This window comes from Plectrocnemia conspersa, unplaced genomic scaffold (genome assembly GCF_051122295.1).
Source record: "Plectrocnemia conspersa isolate PC_06_02 unplaced genomic scaffold, ASM5112229v1 ptg000005l, whole genome shotgun sequence".
NCBI lineage: Eukaryota > Metazoa > Arthropoda > Insecta > Trichoptera > Polycentropodidae > Plectrocnemia > Plectrocnemia conspersa.
In genome coordinates this window covers 23,090,899-23,106,836 of record NW_028277169.1, presented here as the reverse complement: position 1 = coordinate 23,106,836, position 15,938 = coordinate 23,090,899, and the positions used below count along the sequence as shown (strand labels likewise).

The 15,938-nt window shown below is 32.5% G+C and overlaps 1 protein-coding gene across 2 annotated transcripts in view; it reads right to left on the bottom strand.

Annotated features, from left to right (window-relative positions):
* tei (irregular chiasm C-roughest protein teiresias) overlaps window positions 1-15,938 on the bottom strand; it is a 247,109-nt gene that overhangs the window by 5,210 nt on the left and 225,961 nt on the right. For both annotated transcript variants that reach the window (XM_088185654.1, XM_088185656.1), the window contains 3 exons: window positions 1,732-1,864; window positions 1,550-1,654; window positions 1,294-1,485 (listed from right to left, as the gene is read on the bottom strand). In XM_088185654.1, the coding sequence (XP_088041780.1) occupies window positions 1,294-1,485; window positions 1,550-1,654; window positions 1,732-1,864 (430 nt within the window). The remainder of the gene's footprint in view (window positions 1-1,293; window positions 1,486-1,549; window positions 1,655-1,731; window positions 1,865-15,938) is intronic.

The window sequence follows — 15,938 nt, the reverse complement described above, 5'->3', positions numbered from 1 at the left end:
GATACTATTCAACATTTAAATAATTTGAATATAAGTTTTCAAAGACCAAATAAACTTAAATATTTTATAAAACAGAAGTGCATAATATGGAATTGTCAACTTAATTCGAATAATTTAGAACATTTTTCGATATTAAGGAAAGAGAATCCATCTCACACGAAAAAATATGCAGACGAAATACAAAGGCTTTAGCAAGAATTTGATTCACGTTTTAAAAGTTTATGGGAGGATAAAATTCCTTTTGAAATTTTTTCATCCCCCTTCAATTTAGATATTGAAATAACACCCGAAAAATTCAAATGGAGGTAATTGACGTGCAATACAACACAGAATTAAAAAATAAATTGCTTAACGTTGATTTCCTTCATTTTTATAAGAACTATTTAGCATCTGATTTTTATTATTATTAGCTAACCATGCTAGGCAAGTAGTAAGTTTATTTGAAAGTACCTATCTCTGTGAACAATTATTTAAAAATATGAAGGTATAAAAAGTGATAATCGAAACCGTCATGGTGACGGGCTTCTGGAAAATTGCATTCAAGTTACAATATCTGCAATACCAGCAAATAATAATAAGCTTGTTATTAAATCTCATTAAAAATACGTTGATATTTTAATTTTTATATAGTTTTTATTTTATTATTATATGATATTTGTAGTTTTTAAATAAATAAATAAAAGTTAAATGAAAAATATTAGCTTTATATATGCGTGTATTATATTATTCTATTCTAAATAAAACTAATGACAACTATGGTTGCCAACAGTCCTGGAATTGAAATCGGCGTCTAGAATCCTGGTTCAGTGGCAAATTGTCTCGGAATTCCAGAGAAAGAGATATTTTTGTGAAAAATATGAGATTTTTAGCTCTCGCAGCATACCTAGATAAACAAAACTATTTCCGAAATGACCTTTTTTAGCTGTCCCGACATAGAGCTTTATTATGTTGAGTACGAGTTGCGGCCCGTATGGCTTATTGAGTTATCAGTTGTGGCCCCCCACAAAAAAGGTTGCTCATCACTGCCCTAAGACACTTTACAAGCCGAGAAATTTAAGAAATATTTCATTATCTGATTTATGTGGATTTTGTGAAAATGGCTTTCTACTTATTATTAATATATTATATGTATGTATATTAATTGAACTAACATATTTTATTATTTTGAGAATGTATTAGTCGTACATTATATTTTATAATATGGGAGTAAATTTAATATGAACACCTAACAAATACTTTTTCACATACAGTTATCTATAGAGATGAGGTATATTGATAAAAAAATAGACTTGCCTGTGACAACAATAGTAGTCTCCTTCAAAACTTTGAGTTGTCCGTGGGTTTGCGGTGATAGACCCTCGCATCGATACTCTCCAGCTTCTTGATAGAGTAATCCACTTATTGAAAGTGCTCCGTGTGGCGCTGTAGAACCAGCCCCTGTCCATTCCCCATCGTCGGATCTTTTACCCCAGCATCCGATGCTCCCTAAAACCACGGGTGATTAATAGTCCGAATCGATTTCGAATTGAATTAATAGATATAAATTTACCTTCGGGGCACTGGAGTTGCACTACTCCGCCTAGTGCCGCCTCTACTTTGCCCGACACTGGCTTGTCTTGGTCTTCTGGTTCTCTTGTAGACTCTATAGGATCATCTGTAATTATATGTAAAAATAAGCTGATGTTCTATACAGATGAATAGTACTTATATGCTTCAGAATTTGAAACTTACATCTGACATTGAGGAAGTATCCGATGGAAGAGAAGCGCCCGAGGGTAGTGTGGTTTGTTGTGCATTTGTACCATCCTGAGTGTTCTTTCTTGAGAGATGTGAAATTGAGGAATCCATCTTCAAACTGGGGTAACTGTAATACATACATATAATTAAAGCATTAGTAAGAATAAAAAAAATATAAAAACAAGAGTAAAATAATGCATTTTTGCACCGACACTGTTGGAGTTACCGATCGTTCACACTATGACGGACAACCGAACCAAGATTTCTTGAAACGCTTGGTTGAAAATTTGACTACCATAGCTATGCACTATCCATTCAAGTGGCAATGAAGCCGATGGAATGTGCCTACCTAAGTCAAATGAAGTCAAATCTCCAGCTGTTTCAATAATATTCGTTACATTATAGGCAACATACATTAGCATAGTCTGTCTTCTGCCCCAAAACATCGCATTGGCCTGTTGATTAAATATATTTTTATACATTTTGATATATGTGGATAGTTTTGAAAATTATTTTTGTAGCATTGTTTCCTGTTTTCAACTAAAATGTATTTCGCATACCAACAACGATACTGTACTATAAAGCCGGTCGCGAAATAAAATGCTTTAGAAATATTTATTAGATTTTGCACCTATCCTTTCTCAATATCCCTCGTAATGTAAATAAAAGTCTTCGATATTATTCTCACGTGTTTCCAGGCAAAATTCTTGGCTATATAAACATATATAACATATTATAAAACTCGAATTTTTCCAGCGCATTCAAGCTCTTCGCTCTTAAGATATGAATCCAGTCTATATAGTTTATCGACAGAGCCACGTACCATCTGAGACCATGTACCATCCACATGCATTCCGTATCATAAAAAATCTCCACAAACCCATCCTCTTTCTCAGTCTCTCTTCGTCTGCGAATAAAGGGGTGGAAACTTATCTTGCAACTCGCAAACATATTTCCAGGTTTTCGCGGGTATTGTTCTCAACCATTGTCTAAATATCGCTACCACCCTAAAAACAAACACTTGCAGGGAAACATTGAAAGCTACCGCCGAGCTTTGTTTGAATAAAGGACCCGTTGTGCCCGGAATTCGCATATCTGTGTGTGGGCTCACGATATGAATTTAATAAATTTCACCAGTCAGATAATCTCTCCCTAGCTATCTTAAAATCCTCCACACAAAATGGGTAAAAGGGCATCGTATGTATGACCTTAGTCTTCTAAGAATTTACATCCGTAAATTGTGATCAGGTGTGACCCTGGGGTTATCGAAAAACCGAGACTAGGAGATTTTTTACAACCTTAACCTATTATATTTGGTGTGTATTTTGTTTAAGCGCAATGATATTTATTATCTAATAATATTATTCTAGGAAAACCAATATTTTAAACGTTAATTAGTTTTAATTAATGAACCGTAAGAATATTTTTTTACATATTATGAAAAAAAGTCTAGAATCGTCAGGTTGTGCAGAATTTTATAAAAAAATAGCCGTAATTTACCAGTGCTCTCAATTAAATTTGTGCTTGACACAATCATTATTTTTTGACGCTGGGTTATCTTTCGTTACTTTTAGGTAGGCGCTAAAACGCTGCTTTTTTCATATTTTTTTTATGACTTTCTAATGGATCTTGTACAAATTAATTGCAATGCGATGATTATGAGAGGTCACTAAAAATTTAGTTATATATTTTTATTATTATTGACGTTTCTATTATGCTGGCGGCAAAATAACCGTTGAGATGCCATTAAATAATTGGCAATAAAAGTAAAAGTAAAAATAATAATAATGTTAAACTACCATTTTTTTACATTTATCTTTCTTTCTCTTTTTATGATTTAATGTGTTCCATAACGCACAACTGCGTATAGTCGCCCTACAAAAGGTTACTACGCAGAGTGGACCTCATATCATGAAGAATAAAGAGATAGGCTACCCGTTCCATCAATTTAGTACAAACTCAAATATAGCATCAGGCTACTATTAAACGCGCCACACTCATTTCCGCCCGTCATTTTAATGGGCGCCGAAATTTAATTTCGCCTCGGGCCATTATTACAGTCGATATATCGTCGCTTCATTCCAATAATGATTGCTACACGAACGTAGTCTTTAAGTATTCAATCTCAAAATCGTTTATCGTTTACCAAAGCAAATTACAGATACGACAAGATAGCACTGGAGCGAAGATACATTTATGCGCGCGTCTTTCGGTGATTTTAGGTATTACCGATAAACTTCGTTATCTGTATCGACGTGCGCCCTATCGGTACCAACCAGTATTATTGTTACAGTACGGTTTAATGGGACATTCGGAATTTGCACATGAATGTGCTAGAGGATCACGTTAGTTAGGCACAGACAAAGGATGTCACATCTCAATTACTTTTATCATCCAATTAGTGTAACGAGTGTAGTATAGTACTCTCGCGACAGCCTTGTGCCAAACTCTAATTGAGCGTGAAATGTTCACTAAAATTGGCCCAGATTCACAGGATTTATTAGGCGAGTTTAATTCATGAAATTCAGCTTTGTGGCACGGAGACATTGATACATCTGACGGGTATAAATATATGTTTTAAATATGAGTTGTAATGCTCTTCATCATTACTGACAGTTGTTATCAATTATATCTGCTATGTACAAAATGAAATTATAGCTCTTTACCTCTCTTCACATTTCATTCAACTAGATTTGTTTAGTCAACCTCGTAGAGATACTTCTCTACCCCTACATCCTGCAATGTTTTCGACCATATCAATATACTCTTAGCTGTTTAATATATTCAATACTATAAAATATTGCAAAAGGTGAAGTCTGGCTTACATAGATTTTTTTTAATATAAATTATATTACTTTTTTCATATTCAAGTCATAATTAAAGCAAAACATGTTACGTCAAAGATATGTTTAATTGCGTCAATTCTATCAAACTATGAAAGCATATTTCGTTATTAAGTAAAGCTCACGGCGCGTAACATTGTTCCATTAAAGTTTTAACTTTACAAAATCATAACTTGAAACCCCGTTTAAACTTTATTGTTGAAATCACTCCAAAGTTTACACTCCAGAATTAGCATTCTAAAATAGTTACCATAAAGCTCATTCAATTGAAAGTTACGTTACGAGACTCGACGTTGATTCATTGCCATTTTTACGTTATCTGAAGTCATAATACCCCACTATATATTTCAGGACGATATGTTTAGAGAAAATATATAAATAAAGTCATTTTAAAAATATATCACGTTTTAGTTGATCTCTTATGCTTCACATGGATCAACTATAGTAATCCGGATAAAAAAACGATTTCAACCCTTTTAGGGGTACGCTTCATATAGTTCGCAATCTACTATATACAATTAAACATATCAATCGGCGAGAGCTCTTTGCTAGGTTTAGTTAGGCATTAGAGTTGATTGAATTTTAATTAAGGTATATACATATAATTTACACAATCCGAGTAAATAATATAAAAGCTTATAAATAATTGGGTCTAGTAAAGTGGGAGCGTAATACTAATTGTATAAAATCAATATATTGAAATATGATCGACGTAATTAAAAATTTATATGGACTAATAATGTATTAAATTATATTATACTTATATTTTTAACACTTCATTTGTATCTTTATGCGCACATAACGGCAGAATGCTAATTTGCTTATCCAAAATATACGTGAACGTCATGCGGAATGTCAGTTATAGTTAGTAATCCACAGTCAGGGCTACATTTGGATGCCCCTCAACTTTATCACGTTATTTATGGTACTGTATATACAGAGAGAATGGCATAAGCTAAATTGTCACGTTCACGCCAATTGCATTAATATACTATGTCGTGTGAGGGTTAAAAAAACTTTTTGACACATTATGTGGGTTTTCAGTTAAAACTTATATTCACAGGTTCAAGAGTACATATCGACTTTATTTAATAAAATATAAAATATACGCGTACCTATTCCCATTATAATTACAACTTTTATTCAATAATTTATGTATTTAAATGTATGAATGTGAAAATCAATGTTTTAGTGGCTTGCTTAAAATAAATATTAAAAATAACCATCAAAGAGCTGGGGAAGTGGTGGATCATTGATCTATATAAGCAACGTTGCTATAGAAAAATCACTCCCCATGTATTATTTAAACTTCTACTTACTACGTTGCTACTTGGAAATTCAGGAGAGTTCAGAGCTGAACTCACATACAGTGGAGCTTACGCCAAATCGACTTGGACGACACATTTGAACTCCAGAGAAAAGCAGCCGCTTCCACTTTGACAAGCTAAGCAGCCGCCTCTGAATTAACAAGAGTTAATTCGAACTACGTACTAGTGACCCCTTAACACAGTAACAATTTTCCTACTTTATGGCTACTTATAAATGTCGGAATTTATATTTATAAAAAATATATTCATTATAATTCATATTACACATTATAATTTATATTAAATTATATAAATGTCACTGATTTCCAGACTTTTATAATTAATTCTTACTTGTAGGTATTCATTATGTCCGATTGACTTACCCATTTGTCAGATTACACTGATTTATTTTTATAAATCACTATTGTGTAAGGCTTAAGGGTTTAAATATGAGAGCTACATAGATAATTTTTAGGAATTTATGATTTGTTCCTGTGTAATATATATAGGAGCAAAAAGCATTGTTACTTTTTTCCCAATGTTTTTCCACATGAAAAAAACGTTCAAAAATAAATCTTAAAAAATCGAAAGCCCACTTGGGTCAATCGTCTGTTGCCGAATTTGATTCGAAACAACAACAAACATCCCGAGCGCCAGTCTAGGGATTCGAATCCCGCGCGGGATGTAACACTACGTGACTTTTTTTCATATGTATGCGCATGGGAACGTGCCCTGTCTGGAAAGTTCCTGACTTGAAAGCGTTAGACATAGTCCGGCACCGTCCGTGGGGTGACGTTAATTCGCGACGGCGCTTTTGGGAATTTGCCAATTCAACCCCCCCTTTCTGGCACCCGTTAGCAGCCGAGCCGCCACTGGAAGTGCGAAGTCAATGGCGGCACGTGCTCTGATTTAATTTAGATCTCCGAACTCGAAATTGTCACATGCGCTTTGCCAGTATGAATAATTTACGGCCGAACGAATCCCTCGCATCGAAAGGTAAAAAAGTCACACTTTGATATGCAGGATATCAATTTTAGAAACAAGATGCGGTATCATCATATTACCTTTTACTTTATTGTGCTGTGAGTTCATCGCGTTAAATCATACAGGGTGGAGTAAAAGATATAATATTTTTTATATGCTATCCATTCTTTTAACAATATAGTAGTGACAAACTTTACTGAAAGCCTTTTCAAAATCAGTGTAAATCAGGGACTGGACTTGACATTTTGTCACCTGAGGCGAAAGGATAAATTAACGCCCCAATGTATTTTTTCACTTTAAATGATATTATGATATTAAGCACAAATACAATATTATATTAAACAAAACAGAAAAAATGAACTTCAGTTTATTATGTGCACTTGTCGATACTCCTGTTACGAAAACTACCGGCAAAAGAAAAGTAAATAATTTTTTGTAAGGTTTTTGTTCTTAGAATTTTTGTGTAAAAGGGATGGTTTTGAATTATATTTGTATTTAAATAATTTCAAATGAAAAAAATAGAGTTTCCGTTGGATTTATAAAAAAAAAACAAAAGGCAGATTCTCTTCTCAATGGTATAGATGACATAAATTTGCTAATATCGAGATTTTTCGTCACTAAAAAACAAAAAATAGAGCAAGATTCGTAGTTGTAGGTCAATAAGTTCTAAAAAAATTAATAGATGGTGCTAGTAATATCGAAACACATTTGTTTCCGAAAAGTACTATCTGTCAATAGACTGCTGTCGTATTGTCAGCCATTTTCATTGCGTCCTTTCATTTTTAAAATCGATTAAAGCAAACAACCTTTGTTATTTTCGAACAATGGAAAAAAAAGAGTTTAATGTAGTGATAAAACACGTTCATTTGAAAGGCAAAACACTGAAAGAAATCGATGCCGAGTTGGATGAAGTTCATGGCATAGCTGCACTAGTGTTTAAAACTGTTAGGTAAATGAGTTCAAATGCATTCGTACATCTACAAGTGATGAACATCGTTCGGGACGTCTACTTGAGGTGACTACGCCAGAAATGGTCGACAAAATCCATGATATGGTCTTGAATAGGGATTCCAATCCCGGGATCCCGAATCCCGGGATCCCGGGATCCCGGACGATTTTCAATACCCGATGAGTCCCGGGATTATAAAAGATAATCCCGAATTTTTCGGATTGGTTGATTTATCAAGCACAATCAAATTATTATTGACAACATCGTTATATTTCGTGTACAAACTTGAGCGAGTTGCACGTGTCATCTGTGAATCTTTGAGGCTGTGAGTCTGAACGTGCTTTTTCAGCAGCAGGCTGCTTAGGAACCAAAATCAGATCAAGGCTAAATGATAAAACACTTGATGCTTTGATGTTACTTCGTGAGTTTTATTCAAAATAATGTTTTCAATTAATTGTGTCTATGAATGTACATACCATCTTTTTCCGAAAATAAGACACTGTCTTACTTTCTTTTTTGGTCCGAAATATGAGCTAGATCTTACTATCGGGGGAGGGTTTACTTTTCACGTACAATAAGTAAATTTATATATTTTCGATTAATATTTATTTTTATATAGGAATTTTACATTTATTTCAAATTTATTAATTTATAGTCATTTCATTTTCTTTTGAAACAAAGTCATAACTAATCAAATTCTGAATTCCATCCTGAATTTCAATCGCCACATGTTGGCGTTCATTTTATTTTAACTAGGGCTTATTTTCGGGGGAGGGCTTATATTCCAAAAACTCCTGAAAATCACGCTAGGGCTTATTTTCGGAGGATGTCTTATTTTCGGAAAAAGACGGTATGTACATACATTGTCAAAAGTTCATTTTTTTCTTCTCAAATAAATATATAAGACCTTCCCCTTTTTATTTTTATTATATTATTTTCTATTTTAAGTCCAAGACTAAAATTATACGTACTTTATACATTGTACGTTATAAAAAACAGATGTAAAAATTTATTGTATTATTCATTTTAAATTATTTTTATCGATAAAATAACATGAAAATTATCCCGGGACTGGTCCCGGGATCCCGGGATCGACTAATTGCAATACCGAAATCCCGGGATCAAAATTTTGGCCCGGGATTGGAATCCCTAGTCTTGAATGATCGACGAGTCAAAGAGCGCGAACTTGTTGAGGTCACTGGCATATCACCCTCAGTGGTTTCAATTTTTCACGAAAAATTATGTATGAAAAAGATATCGGAAAGATGGTGCCGCGTTTGCTCATAGTGCAGAATAAACGCAATCGTGTGGTCGATTTAATGGCTAATTTGGCGCTTTTCGTCGCAATCCCAACAAGTTTCTGCGTCGATTCTTAGCCGTTGATGAAACATGGATCGACCACTACACTCTACAGACAAAAAAACAGTTTCTGGAAACGATTCGGCTCCAAAGACGAAGACGGTGAAATCGACGACAAGGTAATGGGCACGGATTTTTTTGGATGCACGCGAAATCATCCATATTGACTACTTAGAAAAAAACGAACGATAAATAGAGAGTATTATGCGTTTTTGCTAGACCGGTTCAGTGAAAAAAATCAAAAAAATACGCCCATATTTTGCCAAGAAGAAAGTGCTATTCCATCAATATAATGCATGAATACAAACTTGTGCAGTTTCGAAGGCGAAAATGCTAAATTACGTTTCGAATTGCTACCGCATCCACTGTATTCACCAGATTTGCCCCCCCGGAAACCTTTTCCTGATTTAAAACAATAAAAAATGGCTCGCCAGAAAAAGATTCACGTCGAACGAAGAAGTCGCCTAAACAGAATCCTATTTTGAGTGCGATCCGGAATCATAAGTCTGGATGGCTTAAAAAAGTTGTGAAAACACTGGGCAAAGTGTATTTGTTCTTTTAAAATTTAATAATAAATATTTTAAGTGTGCTTAATACATTTTTCTAAATGTATACGTATTAAATTTTTAATTTCATCAAATTTTAATTTTATCAAACTGTAACCGCAGAATGAGTTATTTCTTACTCATGCGGAATTAAGAAAAAAAGGAGACTATGTTGAGAAATAAAAATTATTTTGTTCAAAATATTGTGTTCTTAAATTGTTTATACTCTAGTACTTCAAATAAACGAAGTTCCAAAAAATTTATGTATTTAAATGAGGAAATGTGTTGTTTTAGCTTTAGATTGATATAAACCATACTATAATGCATCGTCTGAACTAATCTTAAATAAAAATGAGAATTTATGCAAGCAAAGTTCGCTGACTGGACTTTTGATCTACATATATATAACCTTAGCTTCTATATGTTCGAATAAGAAAATGGACGTCTTCCGGTTGGATGGTAACGGAAAAAAATGGCTGACAAATAGAGAACGTATTGGCAGGAGTCGACAAAAGCGACAGCGAATAAAGTCCTGGAACATGTCCAAGGGAGTAAAAATCGACAGCAGGCTAGCGCGGACAGCGCTATGTGTATTTCAAGCTGGCAACACCGGCGAAAATAATATTGCATAATAAAATGGCGCCGCTTAGCGTCTCGTTAATTCGGTTCCGGGACCGCGCTTTGTATTCCGCTTGCCGAGCCGAGTTAATTGATTTAATTTTCTCAACAATTGTCGATTGTTTTGATTGTGTTTCGTGTCGATTATTCATGCGCGGATTCTCGTCGGTAATTATGGCCGGTTGCGGATTGGTTGGCGGCTGGGGTTGCCAGCGATGAAAATTGATTTAAACGGGACCATTAGCGACGGCGTTAAAGTGCATCGTGTAACGAAATACTATGTGGTTATGTTTAATATTTAATTGCTGAAGTGATGATAGCAAAGTGTATCAATGACTTTGTACGAGATTGTATGTTTTAATATAAGAAAATCGGTCGAAAAAATCGGAGAAATTTCAGCGGGGTTAGATCTAGATACACTTAAAGTACTGGTCTTGTGATTGAGCGGTTGAGCATGAGCGTAAATTTGCTGCAACTACTTGTTTAAAGTGTAATAAAAAACATGGACCTATAAAAATTAAAGTCATACCAAATAACAGCCTCGGTATTTTTACAGTAGTTCTTAAAAGAAAGGTTACTATTTTGAGATCTTATTAACTCTAGAATCCATAATTTTACACCACTGGAATATACCTATTTTATTGGCGTTTTTTTAGATGACTGCGAAACTCATGCGCTAATAAGAAAGTGGCAAATAATTTATTTATGTGAGAGTTTTAAACTGAGAGCAGTTTCAGAGTATTTACTGTTCACGTTAATGTTGTTTTATACTATCAACGGCTTACCGATATGTGAGAATGGGTTCAATTGCCCCATCTGATTGACGCTGATCCAGGACTAATCAGAACTAACTGCCAATGTCATCGTGTGCCAGGATTATTCCAGCGGTGACCGCCAATTTATCCGTGCCCCTTCTGTTGCTTTACATCGGCAATCCTATTTCCATGCACGGGCCACACATCACGCGGCGACAGCTTCATCCATTCGCTTTATCGCTTTTCTTTTTCTCTCCATGAAGAAGAAGAAAATAAAAAAGTTTACCACACCCTCTCCACGAATTAATTTATTTCCCACGGGAGTCGGTCTTAAATTTTCCCGACGCCTGGCAACTCGATACTAAAGTTTACGAGAAATTTTACCTATTAACCCGTTCGCGGAAAAGCCAGCGAGAAATGTTAGACGGGCTACTTTTGTGTGCGCCTACACGTTCGCACAAAGGGGAAAAAGCTTACCTCACTAGTGTGTATTTTTTCGAATCTAATTTCAACTTTTTAAACGATTCCGGCCGTATCGATACTTCCCTCTTTACACTCGATTGTGATCGTGGAAATGTATTAGAATTATTATAGCGTGAATCTGTATATTTAACGAGCGTTTCAATATTGATAAAATCTGAATAGGTTTAATTTATTTTAATATATGTTATTATTAAACTAATCGCAGAATAGTATTAAATTAAGCTCATGCCTTTGCACGCACAATATTTCCATAGCCATATTTAAATCTATGATAATATCTAATCCCCATTAAATACTTATTTGAAATAAAACATCAAATATTACTAGAGCCCGAGAAAATGATCACTTTTTATTTTAATCGTTCGAAAAGGAATTGAATTTCACAATATTTCAACCCGATCTTCGATATGACTTTGACGACGAAAACTTTTGTAGATTGAAAAATAATTTGTAAAAATTTTAATAATAATTATAATATTTTAAGTGAAGAATCGTCGCAAGATGTCTATCGATTCTATATTAAATAAGACATTTATTAATAGGTTAATTAGTATCTATAGTACCTATCCATTGTCCAAGCTTTTTTACTCTACGTTGTTTCGCTTTATAAGTTATTTACATTTTTCTTTACAAAAGTGCCCAGTAAGCAAAAAAATAAATATGTTTATTAGCCGTCGAGTGAGAATCGTTTACACGCGAAATGAGCAAAAAAGTGGGTTTATAAAGAGAAAAAACCTTGCCAGACAGAATAAAACTAGTCACGTGTCAGTCGTTAAAATAGATTACGTAGCTTTGCTATTCGCTGGAGCAGAACATCTGCGCGTTAATGTGATGTTATTTGTTATCATTAAAGAAAGCAAATTATTCAATTATTTTTAATAATAGCAGTTACGTGGAACACTAGTAGATGAATTGATAAGGTGCGATTCGACAATTGTTATTAAATAATTAGTTGTTGATTCTTGTTAGTTACTGCTCAAGAAATTTTCCGAAAAGTATAGGTACTATATATTCAATTATATTATATATAAAGATCACATTCAGTAGCGTTCAAAAAATCATCTTTGAAAATATCATATTTCGTATATTAACCATCAGGAGATTTTTTTTTTTTTAAAAAAAGTGTATATAAAAAAATCAAAATCTCCTGATGATGCCAATAATATTTTAGCGAAATATTGAGACGAAAAATCCAAGGAAAAACGGGATCTAAAACACGTATGTAATTATATTATATATATTTTATTAAATTCGGTTATTAATTAAAAAAACATTGTATATTACAACTAATCAATAGCAATTACGTGAAATATTATTATTTTGTTACATCCCCTTGAGCTTTCAATACTACTAAAACACGGAAAAGTATATAATTAATCATTAATTAACAATTCAACGACTTCGTGGTCTAATTTGTTGTGGCATACTTTTTCGATAACTTCTATTAGTTTTTGTTTGCTCGTTGAGTTGTGTAATCGATTTTTTCCCTAATTATAGTCCAAATATATTTTATCGTTTTAATTAAGGACTACTAAGGGCCAGTTAAATATTTGAATAAATTATTAATTTTATTTGTATAATCTTAAATGCATTGCTCAATTTAATATTTTTACAGTTGACAAACTGTAGAAACACCCATGAAGTTTCAGTTTTAATCTATGCCTACGTGCTTTTTCATCAAAATTTTATGATCCATCGACTCTATTGCTCTGTCAATTAAATGGATATCTTCCATTCCGGAATATAAGAAGCACCCCAGATAATTACTAAATTTTGCACAGTTTCCTGGAGAAATTTTCGCAACATTGATAAAGAACAGTGTATACCATATGATTTAAATAAAATTATTTTCATTTAATGTAAAAGCGTCTATTTTTCTCAATCTGAAACAGTCCAGATTTTGTATCGAATGGCCCATTTGATGCGTGTTAGATACATTTATCCGGTAAATAACGGTAAATACTACTGCTAATAAGGTATACTACTACTAATATCATCTTCAAATTTATTCCTTTATGTTTTAAAAATACTCATTGGTAAGAGCTATGAAAGTTCAACGGCAACACGCCTTACGTAAGAAAATTTGTAGTAACACTTTATCTTTATCAATGGCTAGTTTTAGCTTCAACCCATTCCGACATTTTTTTGTCTTTAAGCTGGTAATTAGTTATAACCAACATACTATAACCTAATTGACTATGACAGAAAAATATATCGCATTTAATACTCAATCAAAATTGTAGACGATTTATTATATTTTTTTATCATTATTTTTACCACAAAAACTGACAGTTGATTGGCTAAATCTAACCAAGAATCACAGGTATATTTAAAATTATTTATGATACGATTTTTTAAAATTCTACTGTATTTTATCAAAATATAAAACGATTCAATCTACTTAGACTATTTATAAACTAGCATTGGCATGGGATGGGGGTGGATTCCTCAACGTCGACTTGCAACCAGTCAATTGGCCTATTGCATGCGTGTTAACCGCATTTATTTAGTAAATAACGTTTTTTTGGCAGGTTTACAATATAAATCTCCTTCCCTTAGTCACACGTTACGGTTGTCTACAATTTTTTTAATATGTTTTGCAAATACTTATTCGTAAAATCCACGCCAATAAAGTGAGCGAATTTATAGTATCACTCTATCTTCGCCAAGTGTAGTTATTTTTACACTTAATCCAATTATTTGCACCTATTTCGACATTTAAAATTTTTATAACCAAAGACTGAAACTAGTTTTGTTGATAAGCATATTCACGAATAAAAAATAATATCGATTTATTACTCAAAGTAAGTTGTAGACGATTTGGCATTATAATTTTATAATTATTTTTACTAAGAAAGCTGAAGGTCAATTATTTAGGTAACTACCAAAAAAACAAACATAAACATACATATAAATGAGTAATAAAAATTCTGAGGAATCCAATCAAATTTTTATGCACGGTACGAAAAACAATTACGGGTATTCGAAGCTTGTAAAAGTATACAGATCATTTTTTAATAAAAATTGGTACAATAAAATAATAATTGATGGATTGAATGACACGATAGAATAAAATGTATCTGAAATTCATTAGAATAACGATACTATAATCTAAATACAAAATACAATAATTAAATTTGTAAAACTACTGAGTTTTATTGACATTATAGAAAGTAAGAAAAAAATAATAGTGTAATTTTGATAACAAGCAAATGTATTTTCTTGCAGTGTTATATGTTTTAATAATTATCTAGAATAAATTATATTAAAAAGCTTTCATAAATCTTGCAATAGGACATATAATTAAAAACCATAAAAAAAATATATTTTAAATACTTGATAAATTAAAGACAATTATTTTATTTCAATAATTTTGACCAAATCTAATTTTATTGTTAGGATTTTTATTGTTAGGATGAAACCGTACATACAGAGCGATACGATCTACAGAGTAGCAATTTTAACGTAGAGTGTTTCATTTTTGAAGCGAGCGCGTTCAGAAGCAGAAACGGATTAGAACAATTATTTATAAGTTACTGAGTTGTTCATACTTAAATTAAAAGTAAAATGTTCAAAAATAAATTTAAAAATGGTTTCAATAATGATAATTATAATAAAAATCAATTAATCATATACTAGTATAATATAATGCGCAAAACCTAAACTTCGAACACCGAATGAGTAATGTTTTCTAATAATAATATTTCAATGAAAATATATTGTTTTATTTAAATATAAGTATGTGAGGTCAAATGCATATAATCAAAATATATCAAGAAAAATAATATTGAAAATGAAAAATGTAGAGTAATAGAGTAAAAGTTAGGTATAAAACGAAAAATATAAGCGCTGAATAACAGTAGCTTTAGATGCCAATATCGTCTGTTTTTAAAAGCATAAAGAGTTCTTTTCATTGTGGCAATCTGGGAATTGAATTTTTACACCTCGTATGTAGTAATATATAAAGATTTTAGTATTAGGTACACATTTATATATGTTAATAAAATAAATAATTCATGTACCCATACATATCTGTATCTTACGACATAAAACTGAAATCTGAAGACACCACTAACGCCAATAGTGAAACGTGATGTAAAAACTTGAAATTAATGTTTTATTCATGCTTTGCACAACTAATGCTTCATCCTGTACATATGAAAGTTATTTGCGAATAAAATGTATATAAATATATTATATATTACACACGTACGTACGTAAAAAATCTATCTGTCACAGCTTTCTGCTTCGCAATCTATCACGAAGGACAAGGGGCGGTTTCATTTTCATTTTTTTTTATGTTTTTAATGCAATATTATTTATTAGATATGTAACGAGCGGAAGGATTAATTTGACAG